This window comes from Drosophila miranda, chromosome 2, assembly GCF_003369915.1.
Source record: "Drosophila miranda strain MSH22 chromosome 2, D.miranda_PacBio2.1, whole genome shotgun sequence".
Taxonomy (NCBI): Eukaryota; Metazoa; Arthropoda; class Insecta; order Diptera; family Drosophilidae; genus Drosophila; species Drosophila miranda.
Window position 1 is genome coordinate 11118329 of NC_046675.1, and position 25182 is coordinate 11143510.

Here is a 25182-nt window from a genome sequence, read left to right on the forward strand (position 1 = left end):
CTCAATTTGATCCGATCTAAGCATTACGGAGAATTGTTTTACTGCATAGGAACATTTTTGGGATTCAGGGATGCAATAACTTAAAAACGAGCATATTAAAAATTATTCATTTTATTTAAGTTTTTTACAATTTATCAATCAGTTTTAATTTAACATTTAATATAATTCAAGAATTTACTAAATTAAATAAATTTAGTTTGCTAAATAATTTAATTTAATAAACAAATGTTTAAATTGCACAACATTCTTCATTCCTATTGCAGAGGAGATGAGTGGGGGAGCATTTCCAAAGCACAAATCAGATTGCAAATAATTGGCCCACATTCTAGAATTGTATATATCTATATAAAATATGTTCATTGTATATCAAAAGTGGTTCATTTGCAAAATTAGAAAACCTTCCAAGCTGCTGCACAATCGACATTTAACCTAAATATTGATTACACGTTAACTTCATGCGTTTTTATTGGCATTGAACAATTCTATTCCTCACTTCATTATATTTTCCTTAAGTCAACAACGACATGGTGTTGGGGCATATACACACAGTTCTCTTGTATAATTCTACTAGATCGTATTGATCCGATCCGATCCTTTCGTTACATTGCATTACAGTCGATTGTTCAAAAATATGCATGTGATGTAGGCATTGCCTAAATTCTGTGAATCTATGATTGATATTTTTTTGTTTTGTTTCTTTTGCAATGCTTGCATTAACATTTGTTTGTGTGTGTGTGTTTTAATACCCAGCAGTTGACGCAGTTGTATGCGAGTACGATTACGAGTACGAGTATAGTAAATATAAAAAGGCAGAAATCGAACAGAGTGCATGCATCTTGGGAGTTGGCCGGCTGGCCGCCGTGTTCGATTGATGTGTGTGTGTACGGTACGTGTGTTTTATATTACAGGGTATGTATTTAGGCATAACGCTTCGACGGTGGTACTAAGTGTTCCGGCAATACTGTGGGTAGCTCACAGCCTTCCAGCTTGACATTGATTAAGTGCAAAGCCAGCGCAAATTCCTCAGAGTCCAGAAAGCCATCCCCATCGACATCGGATAGTTTCCAGATTTTACTAAGCACCGAGTTGGGCAGTTTCGATTTGATAAGCTCCTGCTTGGCAGCTGTAATTGAAGAAAGGACCCAATTAGAAAACATCCGAAAGGATTGGCACTCGAGTCTACTTACTTGCACCGGATATTTTGCCATCGACCGGATTAAGACCGTTGAAGATGGTGTCTGTGCGTGATTTCTCCTTGTTGCAAATCCATTCGTGTTCTCCGTAGCCAGCATCTATGCCCTCGCCCTTCATGTAGCCGAACGGTGAGACGTGGTCGTCGATGACACCCTCGAAGGCACCACCTGCAATCCAAAGAAAAGTTTATTTCAGCTCGGTCGTGTTCTATTCAAGTCTGGGGAGGAGGGACTGGCTACATAAATTTGCACTAATTAAGCAAGTAGTCTAAGCTGATCGGTGCGTCGCCGTGCACGTACTCGTACATTCAATTTGAAGCAATTAAAACCTTCAGATCGTTTTGGCTTCAATTGAGGTCCGACTGACCGACTTAAGAACGTACTTTGCCTACCTACATTAACAGCAAACAATTGCCCCTGAATGCTGCATTCAGACGACCAATTGAGATTGCATGCGGTGCATGCGGCCAAGTGGCGTTTCATTGCATTATTTGAAGTTGCCACTTTTGATCTGTTGCTCAATTTATTTGCGGCGTCTTGTTGTCAGACACTGGAATTGAGAAGGCTGCTGGCCCCACGATCTACAACTAGGTGTGTGCTTACATCCATGTCTGTCCCTGTCTCTGCCTCTGGATTTGCCTCTGGCTCTGGCTCTTCTTTTGCCTTCTGCTCTGAACCTGCCTCAGGGTCTGGATTTGGCTCCTTCTCTGGTTCTGTCTCTGGCTCTGTCTCTGGCTCTGATTGTGGCTCAGCTGCTGGCTCGATCTCTTTATCGTTCTCGACATGGCCCACCCTACTAGTACAACTGCTGAACAACCGGTGCTGCTGCTGGCGCAGGTTCTGCAGCCAGCGATCAAAGCGATCCGCAAACAGTGCTCTCTGGGAGCTGGGGCTCAGGACATTATCGGGCTCGTCAGCCAGATCGAAATCCTCGTCTGAGTCCACTTTTTGGTATGCAAGAAAGAGAGAAAGAACGTTGACAGAGCGGGGAACGAACATTTTCAAAGGGTTCAATGGAAGATCTCCGCGATGATCTCCCCAGTGCGACAGTGGGTGACAAAGCAGGGCGTATACAGTCGGCTCGGGACATGGAAAAATCAACTCAAAACTACAACAAATTAGTGTGCCAATGGCGAAAACGAAAAACGAACGAACGAACGAAAGCAAGCGAACAACTTATTTCTGCAAGATCGTGTCATGAGTGTGTGTGGCTGTGTGTGTGTGTGTGTGTATAAACTATTTAGCGACATATTGCTAAACATGTGATGCCCCCCCCGCCCTCATAAGCAGAGGTGTAAGCAGGTGTCGGGGAGAATGACTCAAATTAAAGACGAACCCCCTATCGTCATAGGAACCTGATCAGTTTTGAACGTAATGAATGTGTGATTACTATTCTATGGGTGGACAGAGACTATCAGAAAACACTGTCGTTTGACTCTTTATCGCTCTCTTTCTTGTTTGCTGTGTAATTGAAATACTTGTGCCCAAAAACAAAGCAACGGAAATGCACGGAAAATCGAACAATACATTAAATGAGAGAGAGAGAGCCAGAGATCCACACACACAACGAAGACATTTATTTAGAAATAAATTAGAGTTCATGCGTTCTTGACTTTGATTTCGTGCTGTTTGATCGTGATTCGTTTTATCAGGCATTCTTGGCTCCCTTTGGCAACGCGACGCCTTCGTCTCTGGGTGTAATAATACACAAGGAGTTCATTCACACTCTGCGAGTGAATGTTTATGTGAATCTGCATGTGAGTGTGCGACTGCTTGGGTGTGTGTGTGTGTGTGTGGGGAGCAACATTAAGTAATTTCGATGACAGAGAGGGCAGAAGGCAATCGATGAGAGAGCATGACACATGAACAGTTCACATTCAGTCAGAAATCAGAAATAATCATCCCATGACATCAGTTGATCATTTTTGGACTTTCTTTGGCATTCGCATAGATTCCAATGCACAAGGTCATGAGAAATGCGCTAATAGTTGAATTAAATCACCACTCACCCACTCAAGTGGCCCCCAGACCCAGGCAAACAGAAAAGATCAGCCCCACACTGGCAGATCTCAGTTTCGCCACAGACAATGGCCATATTATTGTGGAATAACTCTCGGGTAAATGCTTTCTTCCTGCACTTAGTTGTAGTTCGTTTGCTATGCAAGCGCCTCCGCCCGAGCGTCTTTCTTTCTGTCGCTCTGCGCATTAGACAGAGGATGATCCACTTAATGCCACACGCCCCGAGTCAGCTTTCGGAGAGTGGCCAATTGATACGCGGCCTCAGGTTGCCAACGCCATCAAAAGTACATAAATACATATGTACATAGGCACGTACATATGTACATCTGGCACTAACCGGTTCGGCTTTCCAGGGAGCTGGAGCTGGGAGCGGGTCTGGGTGTGGGTCTCGATCTGGGGGTTTGTTTGAGCAGCTTGACGCACTGGGACTTAATGCAGCAGACAATCATTTCTATAAGACCCTATCATCGCCTAAAAGGCAGGCTGTATTCCGCATTATAATAAGTACTATTCTATTTTAATTGCCCTGCCTTTTAAGCAATTATTTATTATCGATTCTCCCTCCTATTTAGTTGCATATCAGACAAAAGGTAGCCCAGCCATTTGTGGTTTTATTTTTGGATATACACATATTTCTGCCTTGCCAGTGTCCACTGTCTCATAAATATTACTTAATTTCATACGATTAGACCCGTATTTGCTTAACAGATAAACGGAAATTAGAGCAGACATGGCTACAAAAGGTTTTTCAGTTTTTTAAGGTGGCTAGAACCCGGCAGCGATGATAAGAGAACGAAACGATGATGGCATGCTGACTTGGCCTTACATTGATTTTTATCTAACAGAAGACTCTTTATACTGCTGGGTCTATATGTATCTACCTTTGTAGGTATAACAGTGCCTGGCAACGCGATAAGGTTGGGGAAAACAAACCACTTTCCGACTGGCCCACTGGCCTCACTAACGCATTCATGGGGAGAACACGAACAGGTGCTCTCTAACCAGCTGTGGAAAGTGTAATTAGGCCTTGAACTCTACGCCTGAACTGTTTGTAACTGTTGGCTGGTGGCTGGTGCCTGCCCCACACACTGCACACACACCAAAGTTCACAGGTCGAAAGTAAACCGGTCGCCAGCTCGCTTGCTTGCTTCAAATGGAATTACCTTTCAATAAAATATTAGATTGCTCATGTGTAGAATAGAATTATAGCCGCCTTTTAAGTGTGCAGGCCAAGGCGTCTGGTTTCTGATTAAAACATAGCTCCCCTTCGTCTCTTTCACCCGTTTAGTTGATGCTTTTGCTGGGCGTTTTAGTTCGAATGGGGAATGGGAATGCGTGGTCATAGGCGTCATGGTTGCCTGGATGCGTCTGGCTGCTGGTGCTGCCATCAGATCTGATACAAACACTGGGGCGCTCTCTCAAGTGTAAAATATTTATCGTGCTCGAACTGTACGCCTAGTTTTCGGATGAGTCATGCACCGCCCGCCAGTCGGACTCCAATTGGAACCGACAACAGCCTTGCGCTACCATCGATATTTTCCAATGCTTACATCATGTGGCAGCCAGTAGGTTGCTCTGTTATCAATAAAAGGAACAAGGGGGAAAGGAAATGACGAAAGCGGCGGCCTGTTTTGATAATTATTGGGCGAGTGCCACGCCCCATATGCACGCAGTACTCCTCGCCTAGTTTCAAGTCATCAGCTAAATGCTTATCGCTTTGCACTATTTGAGCAAGATATGATGGGGAATACTTCTACGTGTCTCTGTGCACTTTTTGCTTCCCTCCCCCCACCCCCAGCTCGGTGGCACTGAGGGGATGGAGGGCTTCGTTCTATTTAATTTTGCACAGAGCAAAAAAAAAGTGCGTGAGTGTCAACTAAACTCGAAAGCAGAGTCTATGCTGCTTATCAGTTTCTGGGGAGGGCGCTTATCGCTTTGTTTATATAGTAGGCACGGACACATTTATTCGTATATGAATATAAAAAACGTATATACGTATATATAGACGTATGCGAGACATTGCATAACCGCGCAAAACAGAAATAGGAAGCTGCGATGTGGATGTGGGCCAGGGAAAACTCTCGGAAGATGAGCATACTTGTACATGGGAAAGTGAGTGTTTGAATGCCCATTTTTGGGAGGCTTTCCTCGACTGATGTTCATGTATCCATCAGATACAGCTCTAACTCTCAGTGTATCTCTGTCTCTCCTCTCTGTCTCTAAAGTATCTCTGTATCTGTCTCTCTGGCAACAAAACTTGTTTTCCATTGCAATTTGGCATACTATTTGCTAACTGGGTTAACTTGGGGTATTTCTTTCTGTCTCTACAACATTCGCGCACGCGCAATCTCTTGCCTTGCCTTATGGGAAAGGAAAAACACCAGTGAAATTCTTGTGGAAATCCCATATATCCCATATATCGCATATATCGCAGGGAAAGGAAAGGGGGCAATCCCACCAGAGAGAGTGCGATAATTAAAGCGTGACGAATGTGATAAAGTGGAGGCTAAATGAGGGCTGTGCTGTACTTTGCTCGAACTGCAAATTATCGGGAATCGGAAAACGGGAATCCGGGAATGGATGACTGGGGCACTTACCCTTAACGATCGGTTCGTTGACGAGCGTCATCTCTTCCTGGGGTATCATTTCCATTAGTCGCGCTATGTCCTTGGCCAGCATGTTGTCGACAATGTCCAGGAGATGGGGCTTCAGTGAGTGGAACTTGGTAAAGTCCTGATGCTGCAGGACATCCTGCATTTTCTTAATGTCTGGGAAGTCGCCGGGCGATATCGAATGCTCGCGCTGAATGCGATCGTAGACCTGGCCCAGGTTCTTGATCAGATCCTTCTTCTTGCTGTCCTTGCCAAACACCGAGGGCATGTCCTTGCGCAGTTCGGCGATGATGAAGGCGTGCACCTTGGCCAGGCGCGCCCTCTTGATCAAATCGTTCAGCTTGCGCAGGGCAGCGTTGCGGGGCAGGGATTGCAGGTCGCGGAAGAGATCCTGTTCCTCATCCTCGAACAGGCGGCGGTTGGAATCAAACCGCAGCGGCTGGTCCCAGAACGAGCCAATGTAGACGCGGGCCACCTCCGGCGTCTGCAGCACTTTGCCCAGGGACCACATGAGCGCTCCATAGACCCGCATCAGCTGCTGGTGATCGATCATGTCCGCCTTGTTGAGGATGATGCGAATCTTGTCGTCGTGGCCCTTGAGGGCCTCGATCGAGCGCCGGAACTCGTCGGAGATGTCCAGTTTGTGGGCATCGAACAGCAGGATGATCCGATCGACGCGCTCCGCGAACCACTCCAGCACCCCCGTGAAGTCGTAGCCTCGGTCGATGCGCTGCTTCTCGCCGGACAAGATGCCGGGTGTGTCCACGATGGAGATGGCATTCAGCACCGGCGAGGCCACGCTGGAGCACTGGAAACGATTGAGGAACGCATTGCCGTACTTGGAGAGTGGACGGAACTGTTTCTTGGGATCCACCACCAGGGCATTGCCGGGTATGACGCCCTCCTTGTCGTCGTACATCACGGCAATGAAGCGATCTGTGGTGGGCTCTGGACCAATCCGAATACCGGGAAAGTCTCGCTCCAACAGGTATCGAATGAAGGTCGTCTTGCCCGTGGAGTACTGCCCCACCAGCAGTATCATTGGCTTCGCATCGAAGTCCGGATCCTCCAGCTTGGGCGAGTGAAAGTCATGGAACTGGTAGTGCTCCTCCAGGGGCAGCAGCTTGCTCCGATAGATCTTTTTCAGCTCGCCAATCACATTTTCCACTACCTCCTGGTTTTTCTGCTCGCGCTTCAGAAAACTGAACATTTTGGTGCACAGAAATAACAATTAGTAACTAATAATATAATGCGGGGTCGCGCGCACAGATAGGATCCAGGGGTTGGCCACGACACGACGACAGTACGTGTAATATTTACGCGAATATTTTTTATATATCTGTATGTACACTATATTTATTTGCGCTGGGCGAGGGGCTGGCTGGCCTGGCTGCTGGCGGCTATGATTCACGGGCGCGTACGTATTATTTTTGGACTCAAAATGTATAAATTAGTGGTGGAACAATTGTCAATTTATGGCCACGTTCGATACTATCGATGTTTTTCTAGTGGCGGGCCACATCATACTGATGCGAAATCTATCGAAACTATCGTAGGTATGAATTGGAATAACTCTCTATAATGGCAATCAATTTTTTCTTTACTATCAGCCATGTCCCGAAGCTATATCTGATGGTTCCCACGGCCAATGTAACCAAGATATTCAAAGTAAATCTAGATATACAGAAAGCCCTTCCTAAAAGAATCTATCGCGGCTTATCTCTGAAAACATCGATAGGCATTTAACATACAGTGGACACAACGAATATATCGCAAACGAATTTGCTGCGTACGGTCCCAGGGTCTTCTTATTTGTTTTGTTTATGCTCCAAAGTATTTTAATGGATGGGTATACTTGTGTGCATGGGTATATATTAGGATTTCTGCACACGTGTTCTCACATTCTGCGTGTATAAGTTTTACGATTTCTGGCATATGTGGACTACTTTATTATCGCTTAATGTGAATTGAATTTTGAAATTGGATCGAAATCCTTTTTGATCCCCTTTTTAAATGGGACCCTGGGACCGTCCGCAGCAAATTCGTTTGTATACCCACTAGCACCAGGGTATATCTTCTCCAAATGGCATAATTATGTATGTTTGGTAGGGACAATTAAGGAAGGTAGGGACAATTCTTATGCTCACCCATCTCCTGATTGAAGGCGTGACATCGGAAGAGCCGCCCTTAAAGTTATTTTAATGTTATACGAATAATAACTAATATCCAAAAAGACTTGATCTTTAAAATATGCGGAATCCCTAAAACTCGGAAAATTTCAATGATATTTATAGTTGATAGTTATTTATAAAGTGCCAGGTATGACAATTTGAAAGTAAGCCTACGCAGATTTAAAATTTCAATGATATTTATAGTTGATAGTTATTTATAAAGTGCCAGGTATGACAATTTGAAAGTAAGCCTACTCAGATTTAAAGTTTTTTATGGATTAAAAACCTCAACGTCGTCTTTGTTTTGCAGAGGTATTGCCGGGTCAAGGCCGAAATTCATCTTCATAACGTCACAGAACACGGAGAAGAATATGAAGGCATCTACAAAATGGTTGAGGGTGAAACCAATAGATCGATCCTTCGAGTTGTGAATACTGATAAGGGATTGAATGACTAGCAAAATTCCAGCCGCCACCTGCGTGTAAAGGTAAAGAAGTTTGAAATACATATCTGTCAATATATTTATTTATTTGCTTATAAATCTTAAAGAGTACATGGTTAGAATATGTTACAAGTTAATCGTTGGATTTTTCTTAGTTCTAAGGTGTCTTTGCATGCGGTTCGAGGAGTCTAAGCGGCTGTGACGAGTACTCAATGCCGAAACCCGAAATAATTACATTCAGAACGGATATCACGAATATCACCACCAATATGATATCGTTCAAGATGATCGCCGCCGTCTGATCTTTCTGCCGATTGATGTTGAGACCGCCGATGGCCACAAACAGAATTCCAACCAATAGCTGTCAAAAATGGATATTGAGATTGTTAAAAATCAAGCTTTTTTCTATCAATCTAAAGATGTTTATTGGCCCCCTCTAATTCACGTTATTCAGGAGATCGCCTTGCGGCGGGGGCAGACGACTATCAAAGGCCGAGATAAAGAGATTTAGCATCGTTGTGAAAAACGCAATTGCAGTGCGAACATGATTAATAACATTGGCCGATTGGTGAAACTCTGGCTGGTGGAGTCGGCAGTCCCTCAACAAACTCAGCGACAAGCTTAGGACACCCGACAGTATCTAAGGACATGTGAAGAACGAGGCCGTTACTACCCCATGCCGAGCAGGAAAAGCGACAACTCACCTGCATCACGATCGACAGACTGATGAGAATCAGCATCAGCTTGTAAAACTGATGCTGTTCCCCCACCTGGAGGATGTACTTCAACTGGGAGGCATTGGCAGTCAGCAGTGCTATATCCAGCATGCCCTGGGCGATCGTCTTCTTCGTCGCATACCGATTGGCGTCCATGGCTTTCATCTAAAATGATGAAGAGTTTACTATAATTACAACCGTAAGCGTATAAACTATTAAATATGTAACATGATGGATAGATAGATACATTGTCGAAGAACGATACCATTTTTTCAGAGCAAGTGCTGAATTTAGACTGACGACTGATTCTGGTAGATCGATTCAATAGTTATACGTTATCTTTGCAATTTCTGGCGAGTCGTGTGCTGTGCTGATAACAGAGAACATCGAACATCATCTACTCAAAATAATTAACCAAAAGGGGGACAACATTGGGAGCAAGGATGGATTTCTTCGAAGTCGAAAGAAAACGTTAGCTTGAAGTTAGTTCTGAATTACCTGCCAGGCATATTTTACGGATTTCTGCAAAGGAAAAAGGTGTAACATACTACAAATTACATGCAAATGATGGTTTTATATATGATACACCAAGGATAAGATCTATCATTGGTGTTTAAATTAGAAAATCAATATGGGAAAACAAACAGCAGACGGAAGTTGGAACTTTTTCGCACAGTTTGTCAGTCAGTTCAGAATTTAAGGTGCATGAGGCAAACGAGTCGTGTATATTATACATCATATTTAATTGCAACACGAATGGCAACAGTCGGAACAAAGACAACAACAACAGCAACAGCAGAATATAATGACAATTACTATGGCAGGGATTCCAATGGAGATGGGATGTGGTAGCTCATTCCAAGCCTCAAACAGACACAAATTTATAAATTATTTATAAACAGGAATGTGTGGAAGATCAAGGCCGAGTATGTGAATGAGATTTATGCGTAATAGCAACGGAATATTTGTAGACTTACCTCAGTTTCGTTGACCCGCTCATCGCCAGCCACAACCTGAGCCATTCTGATTTTTTATTTGGTTTCGCTTTTAACTAGCTTTTTGTTGGTTTTCGGTCACACAACGTTGCACTTTTGTCGGGTGTGCACTTGATTCAACAAAGCTCAAAATTCATTTCAATTCGAGCTGTTCGGGGTTTCATTTCATTGTCTTCTCTAATTGTGGAAACCTGAAGCGTCGTTGTCGTGGAGACGGCTGGCGACACAACCAAACGATTAAACAACTGAAAGCCAACTGAAATGATTCCCAGCTAAGAGAGTGCCCGCCGCGAAGCCACTGGAGCACGCGAGCTCTCTTTGCTCGCGGTAGAGAGAGAGCGTTTCTGCCTCGACTTGGCTTGGCGCGCGGGGACTTGACTAATTGCAGGAGCTCAGTGTCGTAAAATGGGATTTATTGATTTATTTTCAGCGAGCCGCTACCACCGATCTGTCGGAACAATCAATGGAGGGCCAATCGGTAATCGGTAATGGATAGCTGGAGGGTTTTTATAAATTTTAGGTCTTTATTTTCTAGGCTGAGAAGCAGTTTCAATAAATAGCATTTTAAATACTTTGCGCCCTTTTATGCGTAAGACATACACACACAATTTGCTTCGAATCTCTGGGGCTACGGGTTACGGGTACTTGATGTTAGCTGACGCATGGGTTTTGATATCGATTTTAATAAGCCTTTCACACACAGCGTTTAAGTCAATAAACACACTAAAAAGTCTTTCTATGCACGGCTCGGTGGCCCTCTTCCTCGTATTCCCGCTTCGATATCCACATTTTCTTGAAGGTATCAAGCGATGCCAGAATCGAGCCGCCCATCCATGTGGAGTAGAGACGCTCTTGCGGGGCGGCAATCTAATGAACAAAAGCCATGTCAACACCAGCCATTTTGCATGTCAATTTGATATAGTTACCCTGATTTTCAGATCCTTGGCTGAATGCTTTCTCAGTTCAGACAGCAGCCGATCGCCGAATCCCTTGAATAGAGTTGAACCACCCGAGAGCACAATGTTCTGGTAGAGCATTTTCCTGAGATCCATATCCGACTTTTCTATGGAGTACATTAGAACGTCATGTATGCCCTCGCACTCCTCGCCCAGCAGGTCCGGACGGAAGAGCACCTCTGGGGCCCGGAAGCGTGCGGGTCCGATCTCAAAGGTCTTGCCATCGGGCAGTTTGTATGCAAACTTTTCCGTCTCCACAGTTTCTTCCTTCTGCGGGTTGGTGGCCAAGTAGCAGACCTTCTCCTTGATCGAACGCACAATCTCAAACTCGGCGGTGGACCGAAAGTTGAAGCCCTCCCGGCGTATGAGTGTCTTCAGGTACCGCGTCACATCCCGACCGGCAATGTCCACACGCATAATACTGTGTGGCATGGCGAATCCCTCATAGATGGGAACCGCATGGGTCACACCGTCACCGGAGTCCAGCACGACGCCAGTCACTCTTCCTGTGGCATACAGACTGAGGACCGCCTGCATTGACACAAACAGCGCAGGAGCATTGATGCTTTCAAAGAAGAATTCGGCAGTCTTTTCACGGTTGCGGCGTGGATTTAGTGGAGCCTCTGTGAGCAGTACTGGATGATCTTCCGTGAAGGTGGCTAGTTGTTCCTAAACAAATGGATGTGAAGCTTAGCTTGGTATGCCAAAGCGACCGACTTGAATGGATCTTACTTTGCTATAAATGTAACTCCATATTCGCTCCATATCGTTCCAGTCCGTCACAATACCGTGCTCCATGGGATACCGTATGCTGAGCAGACCGCGATGCTCCTCCGCCTTGGGACCAACGAATATGTCGCCCTCCAGGGCACCAGCCATTACCCGAATATGCTTGGGTCTGCCAATGCTACGGGAAAACACAAATCAATCAATTTTTCTCTTTTACATCGTTCGGACTGGACTTTTGTTTTGTACTCACTAATTGGGGAACCTGCATTTTGGAATGTGCTCACCAGCAAAGCCGGCTTTGATAACACCGGAGCCCTGGAAACAGATATATGTTTATTAAAATTAGTCAGTTCACAATCAACTATAAAATTCAAGTTCTTGATTAATTTTTTTAATTTTTTCTTGTAAGTTGCCATGTTTTCCAGAGTTCTGGAAGTTGCCAGAAATTACGCAAGGAAACAACGCTTAGATTCGCTGCCATGAATAAAAAACTGTCGATTATAAACGACCAGGATCTGCATAGGGTGGACTCATTCTACTTGGAGTGCCAGAAATACAGGGACTATTACCGGGACCCCCATAACAAATTGATACGTCCAAAGATCTTCACATCCACAGAAAGACGCGGTGTCAAAAATGATTTGACGAACATGCCGATCACATGGGTTCAGGACGATAGTAGGCCGCAGATGTTTCCCATTGAATATGGCACGGACATGAGTTTGGGCAAGGGCTTCCAGAAGGCGCAACAGCAGATTCACTGCCACGTCCTTCGTACGATAAAGCAGCCGACACATACACACAAACTTGTAAGAACACATGCATGCAGAAAATCAGTGGAGTCAAAGGATAATGACGAACTGGCAATCAAAATTGTAGTTGTGCAAATAAAACAAAATCCTATGTTGTCCAAATATGTTTCTCGCATTAGTCATAGTTGCCACCATCTGAATACGGCTTGAAAAAGCTTACTGACAAAGGGACGGGCAGGTGATGTCACTGTTGGTTTGTAAATCGCAGGAAATTGCAAGTACGGCGTCCCTAGGTTCTACGATTTATGTGCTACTGTGAACTTACGTTATCTATGACGACGGGCTGGTTTACTACGACATCATAAGGCTCCATTTTGTGCGTCTATAAAAATTTGCAAAATTTTCTAATAAATAGAGTTAGTTGCAGATATTTGTGGTCGAACGATAGGCTGGTTTATCGTTATCGAACAGCCCTGTCAAGCTGGGTAGCAAATATTTTTAAGAATATTTGTCACTGTTACTCACTGCTATCTCTCGTATATATTTTCATCGAGATAACTAATTTGAGCATTTGTGAGAATTAAAGCATAAATAGCTAAGAAATTTATTCTATTACTTTATGAAGCATATAAAAACTGCTACAGGTGTATTACTTTAGTGTGACATCTATTTACTTTTGTCCCCTCCCAGTGACCCATTCACTGGAGCGATATTTTGCACCCATCTCCAGTATTATTATTGTTTCATATTATTAATGCAATGTCTGCATCAAATTTAGATAAAAAACCGGACGTAAAGCCGCCTCCTGGGCTGAAGGCCATCATAGATCACCTCTTCCAGGTGTATCCCGACCAGCCGAATCCCCTGCAGGTGACCACGCTGCTGAAGTACTGGTTGGGAGGTCAGGATCCGCTGGACTACATCAGTATGTACAACAACAAAGGAGATGCAGAGAAGAATGTCCCCCCGCATTGGCACTACATCAGTTTTGGGCTCAGCGACCTGCACGGCGACGAGCGTGTCCATCTGCAGGAGGAGCAGTCGCATCGGTCGGGGATGGGATTTGAGCTGACGTTCCGGCTGGCAAAGACGGAGGCTGAGCTGCAACAGGAACAGGAGTGTCCGGAGAAGCCCCTTCGGCCTCCCACATGGCCAGCCAATCTGCTCCAAGCCATTGGCCGGTACTGTTTCCAAACGGGCAACGGCTTGTGTTTTGGCGACAACATACCCTGGCGCAAGAGTCTGGATGGCAGCGAAAACTCCATGCTGCAGAGTCTGCTGGTCGCACAGGATCCTCAGCTGGGCTGCATCGAGACACCGTTTGGCACCGTTGACTTTTGTCAGATTGTTGGCGTCTTTGAGCACGAGCTGGAGCAAGCTTCGCGCTGGAACGGGCGCGGGGTTTTGAATTTCCTGCGCGAGGATATCCAGACAGGCGGCGAGTGGCTGGTTACAAACATGGAACGAACAATGAGTGTGTTTGAGCTGTTTCCCGAGACGTTGATCAATCTGCAAGACGACCTCGAGAAGCAGGGCTCCGACTTGGCTGGAATTAATGCAGATTTCACTTTTAAGGAAACGAAGCCGACCATAGTCAAGCAGGAGGTCGATTTCCAGTCCCTCAGTGAACGGTGTGCCACCGAGGAGAACAACCGCCCGATGACGGAGTCGCAAATGAAGCGGGAGGAACCGAGCTTTCCCCAATCGATGTCCCTCAGCAGCAATTCCCTGCACAAGTCCTGTCCCCTTGACTTTCAGCCCCAGGCACCGGACTGCATTTCCCTGGATGGCATCGAAATTACCTTGGCCCCAACTGTGGCCAAGTACTTGCTGCTGGCCATCAAGGACCGCATACGGCACGGCCGGCACTTCACCTTCAAGGCGCAGCATCTGGCCCTGACTCTGGTAGCGGAGACGGTAACAGGAGCCGCTGTCAGCGTCCATGAGCCATACGGCGTTTTGGGCTATTGGATTCAGGTGCTTATACCAAATGATCTCGTGCCGCGCATGATGGATGACTTCCGCAATGCAAATCTGGACGAGAACACCGAGCTGACACAACGCCTGCAGTTCGACTGGCCCGACAAGAACCTGAGGCTGATTCTGGACCAACCGGAGTCCATTCTTCCCATAGCCCCAGGGGTCACAGCCTCAGCTTCAGTCACAGCGATGTCCCTTGATGCAGTTCCACAGAGCATGTGAAACCGGCGAGCTACTAGGAGTTAGTATTATTATCATAAATTAATTGAAAAAAATCTTCTTCCACTAACACGTAAGTTTTATATTGTATATTTGTGTCTAATACATGTGGCCTTTGCTCCCAGCCGGAGTCCAGTCAAAATATATTCATATACTCGTACCCGAAGCCACTGTTGTACGTGCTTTTGATCCAGCTAAAGCGCCAGGAGGGAACATAACAATTCCCCGGATGAGTCAGTTGGGTTCAACTTGTTGAGCGCCTGTGAAGAGGCATCGGACGCCGGGTTTTCTTTTGACGGCAACGGATATGCCCACTTTAGAGTTGCCGAAGTCAACGTCACCTCCCAATTGACGGCACTGCGCAGTGGCCTCTGTGGTCCACCCGAGATGCTTCAGTTTCTAATTCTGGGAATTGATCAATTAGAGGCCTTTTTCGATTCCGTTGCGGCCAAATTGAATAGACACCGGTTGTCCGTCGATCATGTGATTTGTCCGCCTTTGGAGACGGCTTCTTCTGGCTTCTGGGCCAGCCCAAAATTATACACCCGACATTCTATCCATCTATCACTCAGAGCCAGACCAGAGCCGATGGGAGCTGGGAACTGGTGGAGCTTTTAGCGCCCGTTTGTTTTTGTGCCCATCTTCGTCGGTTGCCTAGGTGAAATTTGTTTACCCCAGAGAACGCGCCGAAGTGTCGTGAACATTTTTGCAACCAGCTCGTGGAAAATAATTCAATTTTTCTTCATTCCGCTGCCGACAACGCAAGCGGTCGGTTGTGTGGTTCGCTCGCTGATTGGTCTCTCAGTCTCTGTCTCTGTCCCGACACACGACACCACTTCGGTCAGTGGCAGGCGGTTTGAGTGCGCGCTTTCCTTAGTGTCTTCGCCGGAATCTTGAAGTGGATCTTACGTTTGCAGCAAATCCGGGCTAACATGTACGTAGAGATGCCTCCGCAGGGTTTGTCTGTCCTGGCGCTCTCCTGCTCTGGCAGTTGCATAATGGCAAAAGTGACGTGACCTTCGTTTTCGGTTGTGACGCCCCCTTGGGTGAACTGCCGGCCCGCCGCCCCGCCGGTGCGTCGTATATTCAAGCAGACACGTGCACGATAGTACGAATTTCTTTGATAGTCGAGCAACAATGTGGTTTTAGTATTCTGTCGAGCAATTCGCATTACATTGAATTTTCGCTTTTCGGCAGTTTTTTTCGGCTGCCGGCCCCACTGTGATGGGGGGAAAGAAACGTTCGAATACACAGCGAACCGTAAACTTGCACTGTCCCCGGCGTGCACTATGCAAGGGCATGCATATGCATATCTTTAGAATGCGGCAAATTGAGTAATTCTGTTATCGCATGTAATGCAATCTAAATTTTGTTCAACCCAAAGAATGTGATATAATGCTGCTGACCAGATATTAGGCGTTGTAAAATTAAAATTATATATGCACTTGAAATCGAGAAGAGCCCACGTAAAAAGTAAAATCATTGTTTATATATAAGACTATTTCAAAGATTCTACTATCTGGATTCAGGCTAGATTGTTGTCTAGTAAAATAATGTTTAAGTATTAGGTAAAAAGGATATATCCTTGGTAGCTCTATTTTCCTCACTAAAGTGTACCCCTGTGCGGCTTGCAGTTTCCAAGATTATCCATCATTATACTTTTAATAGATTTCTGTATCCTTTCGCTACCCCTCTTTAGATCGTACATATAGATACTTTCTTTGTCTGCTCATTTAGTTGGATTCTGGAACTGTTGGCAATGTAAATTGTAATTCCCTGAGCGGTCGGGACTGGCAAACAAAGATAAACGTGTCCAAATATTTGGCTGGCCAATTCCCTCAGTCTGTGATAATTTCCTGCAAATGGGGCGGCGCTGGGAGCGATAGCATTTCGGCAGTTGACTGTCAACAGCATAAATATTTTGGGTGCAATGCAATGACTGATTAAGATGCACATTTATACGTACTCCCAGCATACTTGACACGCGTACACTTAACCACCCCCTTGATCGTATTTGCAGTCAGCTAACAGCCCACAGCCAACAGAAAGAGAAAGACCCGCAGCCATGGCCGAGAACGAACCGCTGAACGAGACACAGAAGCAGGTGAATGGTCGCATCCTGCCCAGCAACGGACACATATCACCGGGATCCAGCAATGGCCAGGTGCATGCCAATGGCAGGAGCCTGGTCAAGACGCCGTCCCTGGCGAATGGGAACGGGACGGCCAACGGCACACACATCGAGGCGCCCTGCTGTCGCGACATACACGGCAAGGAGCCGCCGGATGGCGGAGCCAGGGCCTGGCTCGTCATGGTCAGTGCCTTCCTCTGCAACGGCATCATCTTCGGTTTCATCAACACCTACGGCGTGCTGCACTCGCTGCTGAGCGACCGCCTCACAGCACTGGGTGACCCGGAGGCCTCCAGTAAAGCGGGTGAGTCCGAGTCTCATGGGGGTGTGGTGCGGATGGGCCCCAAGACAGACCTAGCAATTTGCGGACATAATCCCTTCACTCCACGACAGATGGCCCAGCGGCAAATTGATTCTGAATTTATGACAAATTTCTGGCGTTGATTGTAATTATGCAGAAGGAGAGCGCAAATGAGATTAGATGGGAACTGGACAGTTGTTTTTCAAGCCATTATCTGCTATATAGTCAGCCTACATATTGTACTTATAGTATATAATGTGAAATATATTTTGTATGGCTTTGATAGCACCCTGAGGGGTCTTAGGTTTTGATTTTTATTATTCAAGCAACCAAAAATTGATTCATATATTGCTCAGGCTTGGAAGTATTTGGTTTGCTTGAGAATAATATTTCTATAGGCATTTATTCAGAGCTGCTCAAGACATAAAATTTCTGATAAATTTGGAAATGAGAATATGGGTAATATAGGATTATATTCATAGATATTAGAAAACAAGGAAAAATGTTAGAAGTTTGGTTGGATTATGTTAAGAACATCGTTCCTGTGGCAGATATTTGCAATAATCGTTCGATCTTGGGAGCTCCGCCTTATAAACATTCATCGAATCGATGGTTCGCTGCACACTGATCCAGACAGGTGTAGAACGTGTGCACCCAGTAAGCATGCTCTTCCGACCTGATTCGAGTACCTATGATCTTTATCATTTCCGAATCTAACGTGCTTTTCGATGGCTGTGTAAACTTTACCCCCAAACGCACATCGTGGCGGCTGCTGTTGTTGCTGTTATTGCTGTTTTTGCTGGGTTCAATAAAACGTTGTAGTACGTAGTAGGAATGACGATATAGGAATCCAAAGTGCCAACATCAAGTGAATTAAATTGCTAAAAGTTGATTGGATCACAAAGCATTATTCAACACCCGGCGTCGGCCAGGGCGAGGGCGATGTCAAGTCTGTTGGAGTCTGCTAGAGTTGAGTTGCTCGATGTAAAGGGAATAATTTTGCGTGTCAAACAGACACCCACAAAGGTCTGGTTAACACCAGCTGGACCTGGGCATGGGCCTGGGCCTAAAGAGTCAGTGCGCATGTTTGGATTGGCGGAATGTCGAGCAGAGTTCAAATCGGTTATGAGTGTTTGTCAAGGTTTGCTGGCGGCCTGCATTACGCATACGCAGCGTGGAGCTCATGCATTGGGGGCACGGACGCCGGGGCGCTTTGAAGAGGCGTAGCGCCTGCCAGATGCCCGAAAGCAGAAGGCAAAAGCCGCAAACAAAGACGGCAAACGGCATGCAGCCAAGAGTAGCAAGAATGGCAAGAGTGTGCACCCGCCACTGACCCAGTTACTTGGTCCGCTGGCGCTGCTGGCGCTGGTGCTGCCGCTGCCGTCGAAGCCCAGCAAGTGCTTCACTGCTTGACAGCGATCCTCCTCAGCCATGGGCCCGGAGCTCCCAGCAGATGCAGTAGCAGAAGCAGCGGCTGACTGGCTTTAGTTCCGCAATATGATTAAAACTTGACGTAATCCGAACCTGAGCCGTCCACGGCTCTGCGAGGAGGTGTTGTGCCATATTTTGCGACTTTTATCGCTTTTCAGTCTCGGTCCACTACCACTGCCAATCCCTCAGTTTCTATTCGTCAATTAATTGTCAGTCTATTGTCAATTATACACTTCTATGGGCACATTACAATCACTTAACTGTAGCTTATCTATGTATATCAGAGAACTTTCGCAAAGGTCAAGATCAATCATTCAATTATCCATACAAATCATTGGCCAGATCCGATGCAATTCCGTTGCATATTGCGTCAGATAAGGCATGAGAAATGGGTTCCTAGCTGTCGTCCCCATTGAATATGAAGCGTGCTAAAAATACACTGATTTATTTTGGCTAGTCCTCCCCTTTCCCACACACAGACAATCGCTAGACGCCGGCCGCCGGCCGCCAGAGATCTCATGTAATCTCTTCCGACTCGGTTTCTTTTTTAGATTTTTGGCTTCTGTTCAAGAAGGCATTCGCTAGGCTATTATCTAATAATTCTCTACGCAGCTCTCTCATACTCTCACTGTCACTAAGACACAATGCCATTGACTAGCGGCGGGGGGAGCTGGGGGTGGCATGCAACAGAACAGCGGCCACACCATCGCCTTCGCCTGTGGCATTGACATTGACTGTTGCCTTTGTCAAGATACGAGTAGCTTCCACTTGACTGGGCGAGTGGCAGATTGTTTCTACTCACAGTGAATACTTGGTTATACGCACTTTTGAAAGATTGAACTTGCTAATGCTGGGATCACTAAAGAGACTCAGAAGCAGTTATAGAATCACATTTTTTAAAGAGTAGAATATACACAAACCAGTGGATTTAAATAGAACTTTCTATCGAGCTTGCACTGTAAGAATTATTATATTTATGTGGCCGCAGGCCTTGTGTTTTTGTTTTCTGTGGTATTGGTGTCATATCAAATGATCAATAAATATTTATAAACCCTCCAAAGTAGGTGAAATTCTATTATAGATGCTAATAATATTCTTCTTAAAGACAGTGCAATTTTAGGTGCTGATAAAATACTTTATGCTTACGAATATTTCTATGAGCGTCAGAATGGTATATATAATTTATACTTTCATGTTCTAAGCAATTAACAATAGAACATAAAGATTATTTTATATTTGAAATTGACCGGAACTAGAGATAAGCTTTTCGCCTATGTAGCACGCGTGGGGCAAGTACCTAAAACATTGAGTCTACCATGATCTTATAAATTGAACTGGCGATACGAAATTTCCTTGAAATTCAACATGAAGTTGATTATATTCTGGTATTCCTTTGAAAACTACGTACTATATAGTTTGATAGTAGTAGTTGTACTACAAGTATGCTGGGAATCCTAAACTATTTCGAGCAGTGAGCTTTATGCGACTCCGTCCGGATGGACTTTGGGACAATGGGCACTCGTTCGGCTGATGATGATGATGACAATTGCTCATCGGCGCAGTGGGGCTTCGGTCGGCTGTGACGGACTATCTCAACATTAGATCGGCTGTGGATGAGAAGCGAACAAAGAATTAACCTGATTCTGTCAATCGAATATCAATTTGAGCGGCCAAAGTAGAACAAACGAAAGTGTTTACTCGATGCCCACAATTAGATTGGATTTCCCACTTGTGCTCGCAGAGTTCAGCGGAAAATTATTGTCGAGCGGACAAAAATTTAAATCTGGATCCCCTTCCCATACGAACAAGAGGCCAAGAGGCCTACAGCCTCCGATTCCCACCAAGTGTGGCGCGATCGAGTTACCCGCCATCCAATCATCCACCTGGAAGCTGAAAGCAAAAACGTGGAATCGTTGCTAACTGCCAGACAAGTTAGAGCCTGGCTCGTTTCACAATTAACCGCAAATGCGTGAGATTCGATTTGTCAGACGAAAGTGGTCTGTCTCAGCGAAACCGACAGTTGGTCAACAAAGCAACAGATCAGAATGATTATCTTATTTGAGAAAGCTATGAAACACTTTAGGATTATCTGTGAATGAAATATAAACGATCTAACCGGGATATATACATATATTTGTATCTTCTTATAGAATGTCCTCTCACATTTCGCTTCTTTTTTTCAGCTCTCGTTGGCTCCCTGGCCATTGGCACCACATTCCTCTTTTCCACAGTCGCCGGCTGTCTGACGGACAAGATCGGGCTCCGGCTGACCACCTTCGCTGGCGGAGTTCTCTCGGCCGGGGGCCTGTTGCTGTCCTCGTTCTTTACCGAGAACATCAGTGCCCTGTACTTCAGCTATGGGATCATGTTTGGTCTTGGCGCGGCCCTGGCCTACACACCCACTCTTGCCATACTGGGGCACTACTTCAAGCGGTACCTGGGCAAGGTGAGCGGGTTCGTGACTGCGGGTTCCAGCGTCTTCACTGTGATACTGCCGCCCTGCCTGGACAGTCTTCTGGGCGGCTACGGCCTGGAGGCCACGCTGAGGGTGAGTGGTTCGGACCAGAGTTTTCTCTCAGTGAATTTGAGCACTTTGAAAATTCCACATTCCAGATTATGAGTCTCATGTCCGCCTTCATAATTGTGTGTTCCTTCGTGTACAAGCCGCTGCATCCGCCGCCGGATCCGCCCAAAAAGAAGCCAGGACGGTCGCGCATCAACCTCTTCCTGCGCTCCATTGTCAACGTGGAGATCTGGAAGCGCAAGCGTTTCGTTATCTGGGCTCTCTGCGTACCGCTGGCCCTGTTCGGATACTTTGTGCCCTACGTCCATATGATGCAGTTCGTGAAGACGACATTCCCTGGCGAGGATGTCAACCTGCCGGTTATGTGCATTGGCATCACGTCCGGCATTGGACGCCTGATCTTCGGCATCATTGCCGACATGCCCGGTGTGAATCGCATGTATCTGCAGCAGCTGTCGCTGGTATCCATTGGCGTCGTGACTCTGCTGCTGCCTCTGACCAACTCATATGTGGTCCTGGTCTCTTTCACCCTGGTTATGGGCCTCTTCGATGGCTGCTTCATCTCCCTGCTGGGTCCGATTGCCTATGAGATCTGTGGACCCTCTGGTGCCACACAGGCGATTGGCTTCCTCCTGGGATTGAGCTCTATTCCCCTTACCGTGGGGCCACCAGTGGCCGGTATGATCTTCGATGGCACGGGATCGTACACGGTTCCATTTGTATTGGCTGGACTGCCACCGTTGGTGGGCTCCTCGCTGCTGTTCCTCATCAAGTGCGTGAAGGATGACAACAACGCCGCCAGTCCGCTTCGAGCTGTGGCACTGCCCAACGGGGACATTGAGATTGCCAGCAATGGAAATCATCTTTCGGGTGGTGAGACCTTATCATAATCGGATGAGTATGTACATATTTACCCACGATATCTATTCCATAGGCACCAAATCCAGCGCTCCTCTCATGGGTGCGGCGGCCACGAACGGCGTTAATGGAGTATCACCGACGGCCCTCAGCAACGGACATGGACATGTGGACAACGGAACTGGTTTGTACTCTGCTTCACTTTGCCTTCCCAGCGACGACTTCGGTCAGCGCCGGCCTAGTATTACTGCTCGCTCCGCCTTGGGCTCAGCCCCAGCCCAGACCCCGGTTCTCGATCCTCCCTGTAGCTCGAATTATACTAACTCGGGCTCTCTCCTGCCCAGCTGCTCGCACACTGTCCTTCTTGGCCCTGGGTCGAGCATGTCCAGGCCATTGACAGACGGGACCGATACCAAAAAGCGTCGCTATACCTATTCCGTCTATTAACCCGACCGTCCTCCCACACCATTTCATATGCATATCCATAGTTATTGACTGGTAGATGTGCTCTCACTCGTATCTGTTTACTGTGCTTACACTATTCCATAGGGTAATAGAGTGATTTTTTATTCGAATAGCATGACTAAGACACGCTTCCATCCATTTGCCGCACACCCATCCAATCCCATCCCATCCCATCCCATACCCACCTGTAGTTGAGTTTTCCAATGCTTTCTAGATCTTAAGTCTCATCGACCCAGAGCTTCTGTAAATAAAATGCTTTACGTAAATAACCAATTATTTGAATCCGAACTGTAGAGAAGCCATCGCATGGAGCTTGCACTGCATTCAATGTATTGAGTAAAGATAAATTACATTCAACTGTATTGTCCTGTGAATCTTTCAGAGAAACTCACCGTTACCGACGGATCGGCTTCGTAGAGAGAGTCGCTGTTGTCGTCCACTAACTCAAAATTCCACAAAACTTTCGAAAAACTTTTGAAAAGTTCTGCCATTTTACAGCTGCAGTCGCCTCATCGGAGACAGTGCTCAGCCAGCGCAAAAATCGATGGTGTTCATTTTGTATACACCCTTTTACCCACAACACACATCATATCGGTGGAGAGACTTGTGCACTATATATGTACATATAGGTACAGATTCTCGTATCCTTCATACGTGCATACTATATTTAGGCTAAGGCAATTCGCAATCCAAATAAAACTAATCTACTAATTTTTAAATAAATGATACATAGAAAGACTTGTCTTCATTATCTAGGGGCTCCTCAATAAACTAAAATTAAAAAAAATAAGCCTATATAGGCTATAATAGATGGAAATTGGATTAATTGATCTCCAGGGCCAGTCCGCACATAATATGTCCGGCTTATTAATATGCACTTGGAGTCCCAACAGCCGATCAGATCGAAATATAATTTAATCGATTAAGAAGATATTTGTTGAGCGGGATATAGACCTACAAATGCAGAGTGTGAGAATACGTACAACCCCATACATTAAAATACTCAGGTCGCTCAAAAGAAACAGCAAACGAATTGGAGGGACGTCTTCGATAATTTGCCAGATTATCACCCAATAGACCTATTGGAGACACCACTTTAACAAAAATGCACCAAAAACTCGACCTCTTGGGTGGTGTGGCCTTCGGACCTGGGGTCCTTGTAGAATGCATTGTGGTAGTGGTAACCTGGCACACTCGTCTAGTGTCTTTTTGATCCATTTTCATCCGCAGCTTGGTCGCGTTGAACCAGCAGCGTTGAGCAGATTCTCTATTGTATTTTTAAAATCTTTAAAAGGGAGTGCTTGACGGCGTGACGGCGTTCTTCGATGGAGCCATTAGAGCTCGATAAATCCGTCTCTTGCCGGAGCGCAAGAATATCAGAGGCAGGGCCATGCGCCGAACGAATCGTCCGAATCGGCTTCTGCGAGTTCGCCCAAGAAGCTAAAAGAGGCAACGCTTTATAACACATCTGAATAGGGAGAGAGAGCTTCACCTGGGCATGGATATTCTTGCCGGACACCGGCAGCGGCAAATTGGGGGAGTCTGGCGTAGCTGGGGGGGATGCAGGGCACGTCCTTGGCGGAGCTGCGGCTCTGGCCCGACTTGATCAATGTCCCCGGTGCTCCAGTCGCTCCAGTACACGTAGTCCTAGCGGCCAACCAGTATCTGACACTTGTTGCCATCCAGTAGAGGCGTCTCGTCTCCTCGGATCCGTCCATCGTGGCGCGGCTTATGGAGTCCGAGGCGATTCTGTTCAAGTACATGTACCCGCGACGCGTCTCGAGGACCAGGGAACGAGGCTTCTCCACCCCCTTCCACAAGAGCACGACTGCTGACATATACGAGGGCGACCTCGATGAGACGAGGCTCCGCATCGGACCAGTAGATGTTGCTGGGCAGTCCAGTGGATGCACCGCTCCGCCACAGACACGTTTAGTGCGTGCGCATCGCCCACATCCTTGAAGGGTATCCGCTCGTCGTCGTGGTTCCGTTCCCCTCGCTGTACTCGGTCGAGATGCGGCCCAATGTGCTCTTGGCGCGAGAACAGCAGGAAGGCGGCAGGCACCACGCAGGGGGCTCGCTGGGTCGGTACAGGCAGAGGCGGAGCAGGCCCCATTCCCCACGGCACACGCGATCTTGTCGGTCTTTCCATCGCACCAGACGCCAGAATCCTGAAGACGCTGTCCAGATGCCGCTTTCAGACGAACAGCTGTTCCACCCCTACCCCCAGTCCAGGGTCTGGTCTTCTTCCTTTTTCAATTGTTTTCCTATGAAATTCGTCTTTTGGGGGCTGAGGCAGGTAGTAGTGGGCCCGCTGGTCGTTTCGGCATCGCTGCAGACTCTGTGGCTCGACTTTAACTGTAAATGCGAAGAAGGTGGAAAGCAGGGAATAGCCGTGGAACAGCGGCTGTTTTTGGGGAGTGCCCTGTGACATCAGGACTTACTGTCATTTGAAGCCACTGTAGGCAGACGCACAAGGCACTTTTGCTCATACAACACTAGCATAAGCAAACGAGTATCATTCCAATTGCTCAATTCTTTATTCCGTCGAATATTACTAGCTACATATATAGAACATTTAGCCATGCCACATAATTTATACATTGATGAATCAATTTTCTATTTAACTGGTGTATTCTTAATACTTGCTTTTATTGCATTTTGCGTAAAAAGAGGTTTTGGCGAAAT

The 25182-nt window shown here is 46.3% G+C and overlaps 5 protein-coding genes and 1 long non-coding RNA gene across 8 annotated transcripts; 3 read left to right on the forward strand and 3 right to left on the reverse strand.

Moving 5' to 3' along the window:
• Window positions 1-438: 438 nt before the first annotated feature.
• On the reverse strand, window positions 439-8056 carry LOC108155654 (EH domain-containing protein 1). Its single transcript, XM_017286606.2, has 4 exons — window positions 7972-8056; window positions 5810-7026; window positions 1188-1361; window positions 439-1123 (listed from the first exon to the last, which is right to left on the reverse strand). The coding sequence occupies exons 1-4, from the start codon at window positions 7995-7997 to the stop codon at window positions 918-920; spliced, it is 1623 nt and encodes a 540-aa protein (XP_017142095.2). The 5' UTR covers window positions 7998-8056; the 3' UTR covers window positions 439-917.
• LOC117186910 lies at window positions 8054-10858 on the forward strand. 3 transcript variants are annotated; one of them, XR_004471761.1, is made up of 3 exons: window positions 8054-8143; window positions 8306-8482; window positions 8593-10858. It is a non-coding gene; the product is annotated as an uncharacterized LOC117186910 (long non-coding RNA). The 3 variants fall into 3 exon arrangements; XR_004471760.1 differs by lacking the exon at window positions 8054-8143 and adding an exon at window positions 8153-8240; XR_004471762.1 differs by lacking the exon at window positions 8054-8143 and adding an exon at window positions 8178-8224.
• Window positions 10550-13051, reverse strand: LOC108155657 (actin-related protein 1). The gene is made up of 5 exons (XM_017286609.2): window positions 12911-13051; window positions 12084-12148; window positions 11837-12011; window positions 11075-11773; window positions 10550-11015 (listed from the first exon to the last, which is right to left on the reverse strand). Exons 1-5 carry the CDS (start codon window positions 12956-12958, stop codon window positions 10872-10874), a joined length of 1131 nt encoding a protein of 376 aa, XP_017142098.1. The 5' UTR covers window positions 12959-13051; the 3' UTR covers window positions 10550-10871.
• Window positions 13052-13278: 227 nt separating this feature from the next.
• On the forward strand, window positions 13279-14950 carry LOC108155655 (suppressor of fused homolog). The gene has a single exon (XM_017286608.2). The coding sequence runs from the start codon at window positions 13345-13347 to the stop codon at window positions 14785-14787; it is 1443 nt and encodes a 480-aa protein (XP_017142097.1). The 5' UTR covers window positions 13279-13344; the 3' UTR covers window positions 14788-14950.
• Window positions 14951-15510: 560 nt separating this feature from the next.
• LOC108155653 (monocarboxylate transporter 10) lies at window positions 15511-23222 on the forward strand. The gene is made up of 6 exons (XM_017286605.2): window positions 15511-15718; window positions 16805-17219; window positions 20831-21195; window positions 21261-22044; window positions 22106-22213; window positions 22877-23222. The coding sequence occupies exons 2-6, from the start codon at window positions 16850-16852 to the stop codon at window positions 22909-22911; spliced, it is 1662 nt and encodes a 553-aa protein (XP_017142094.1). The 5' UTR covers window positions 15511-15718; window positions 16805-16849; the 3' UTR covers window positions 22912-23222.
• Window positions 23223-23746: 524 nt separating this feature from the next.
• On the reverse strand, window positions 23747-24530 carry LOC117186909. The gene is made up of 2 exons (XM_033388234.1): window positions 23987-24530; window positions 23747-23934 (listed from the first exon to the last, which is right to left on the reverse strand). Exons 1-2 carry the CDS (start codon window positions 24366-24368, stop codon window positions 23762-23764), a joined length of 555 nt encoding a protein of 184 aa, XP_033244125.1. The 5' UTR covers window positions 24369-24530; the 3' UTR covers window positions 23747-23761.
• Window positions 24531-25182: the final 652 nt, after the last annotated feature.

Coding starts and splice junctions, on each gene's coding strand:
- LOC108155654 (XM_017286606.2), bottom strand. CDS start 7,997: ATGTCACGCCTTCAATCAGGAGATGG. Junction 1,362..5,809: donor CAACGAACCGATCGTTAAGG/GTAAGTGCCCCA, acceptor TTTGGATTGCAG/GTGGTGCCTTCGAGGGTGTC. Junction 1,124..1,187: donor TGGCAAAATATCCGGTGCAA/GTAAGTAGACTC, acceptor CTTCAATTACAG/CTGCCAAGCAGGAGCTTATC.
- LOC108155657 (XM_017286609.2), bottom strand. CDS start 12,958: ATGGAGCCTTATGATGTCGTAGTAAACCAGCCCGTCGTCATAGATAAC. Junction 12,149..12,910: donor AGCCCGTCGTCATAGATAAC/GTAAGTTCACAG, acceptor ATCTGTTTCCAG/GGCTCCGGTGTTATCAAAGC. Junction 11,016..11,074: donor CCAAGGATCTGAAAATCAGG/GTAACTATATCA, acceptor TTTGTTCATTAG/ATTGCCGCCCCGCAAGAGCG.
- LOC108155655 (XM_017286608.2), top strand. CDS start 13,345: ATGTCTGCATCAAATTTAGATAAAAAACCGGACGTAAAGCCGCCTCCT.
- LOC108155653 (XM_017286605.2), top strand. CDS start 16,850: ATGGCCGAGAACGAACCGCTGAACGAGACACAGAAGCAGGTGAATGGT. Junction 21,196..21,260: donor GCCTGGAGGCCACGCTGAGG/GTGAGTGGTTCG, acceptor TCCACATTCCAG/ATTATGAGTCTCATGTCCGC. Junction 22,045..22,105: donor TGGAAATCATCTTTCGGGTG/GTGAGACCTTAT, acceptor TCTATTCCATAG/GCACCAAATCCAGCGCTCCT.
- LOC117186909 (XM_033388234.1), bottom strand. CDS start 24,368: ATGCGGAGCCTCGTCTCATCGAGGTCGCCCTCGTATATGTCAGCAGTC. Junction 23,935..23,986: donor GCAAGAATATCCATGCCCAG/GTGAAGCTCTCT, acceptor TGCCTCTTTTAG/CTTCTTGGGCGAACTCGCAG.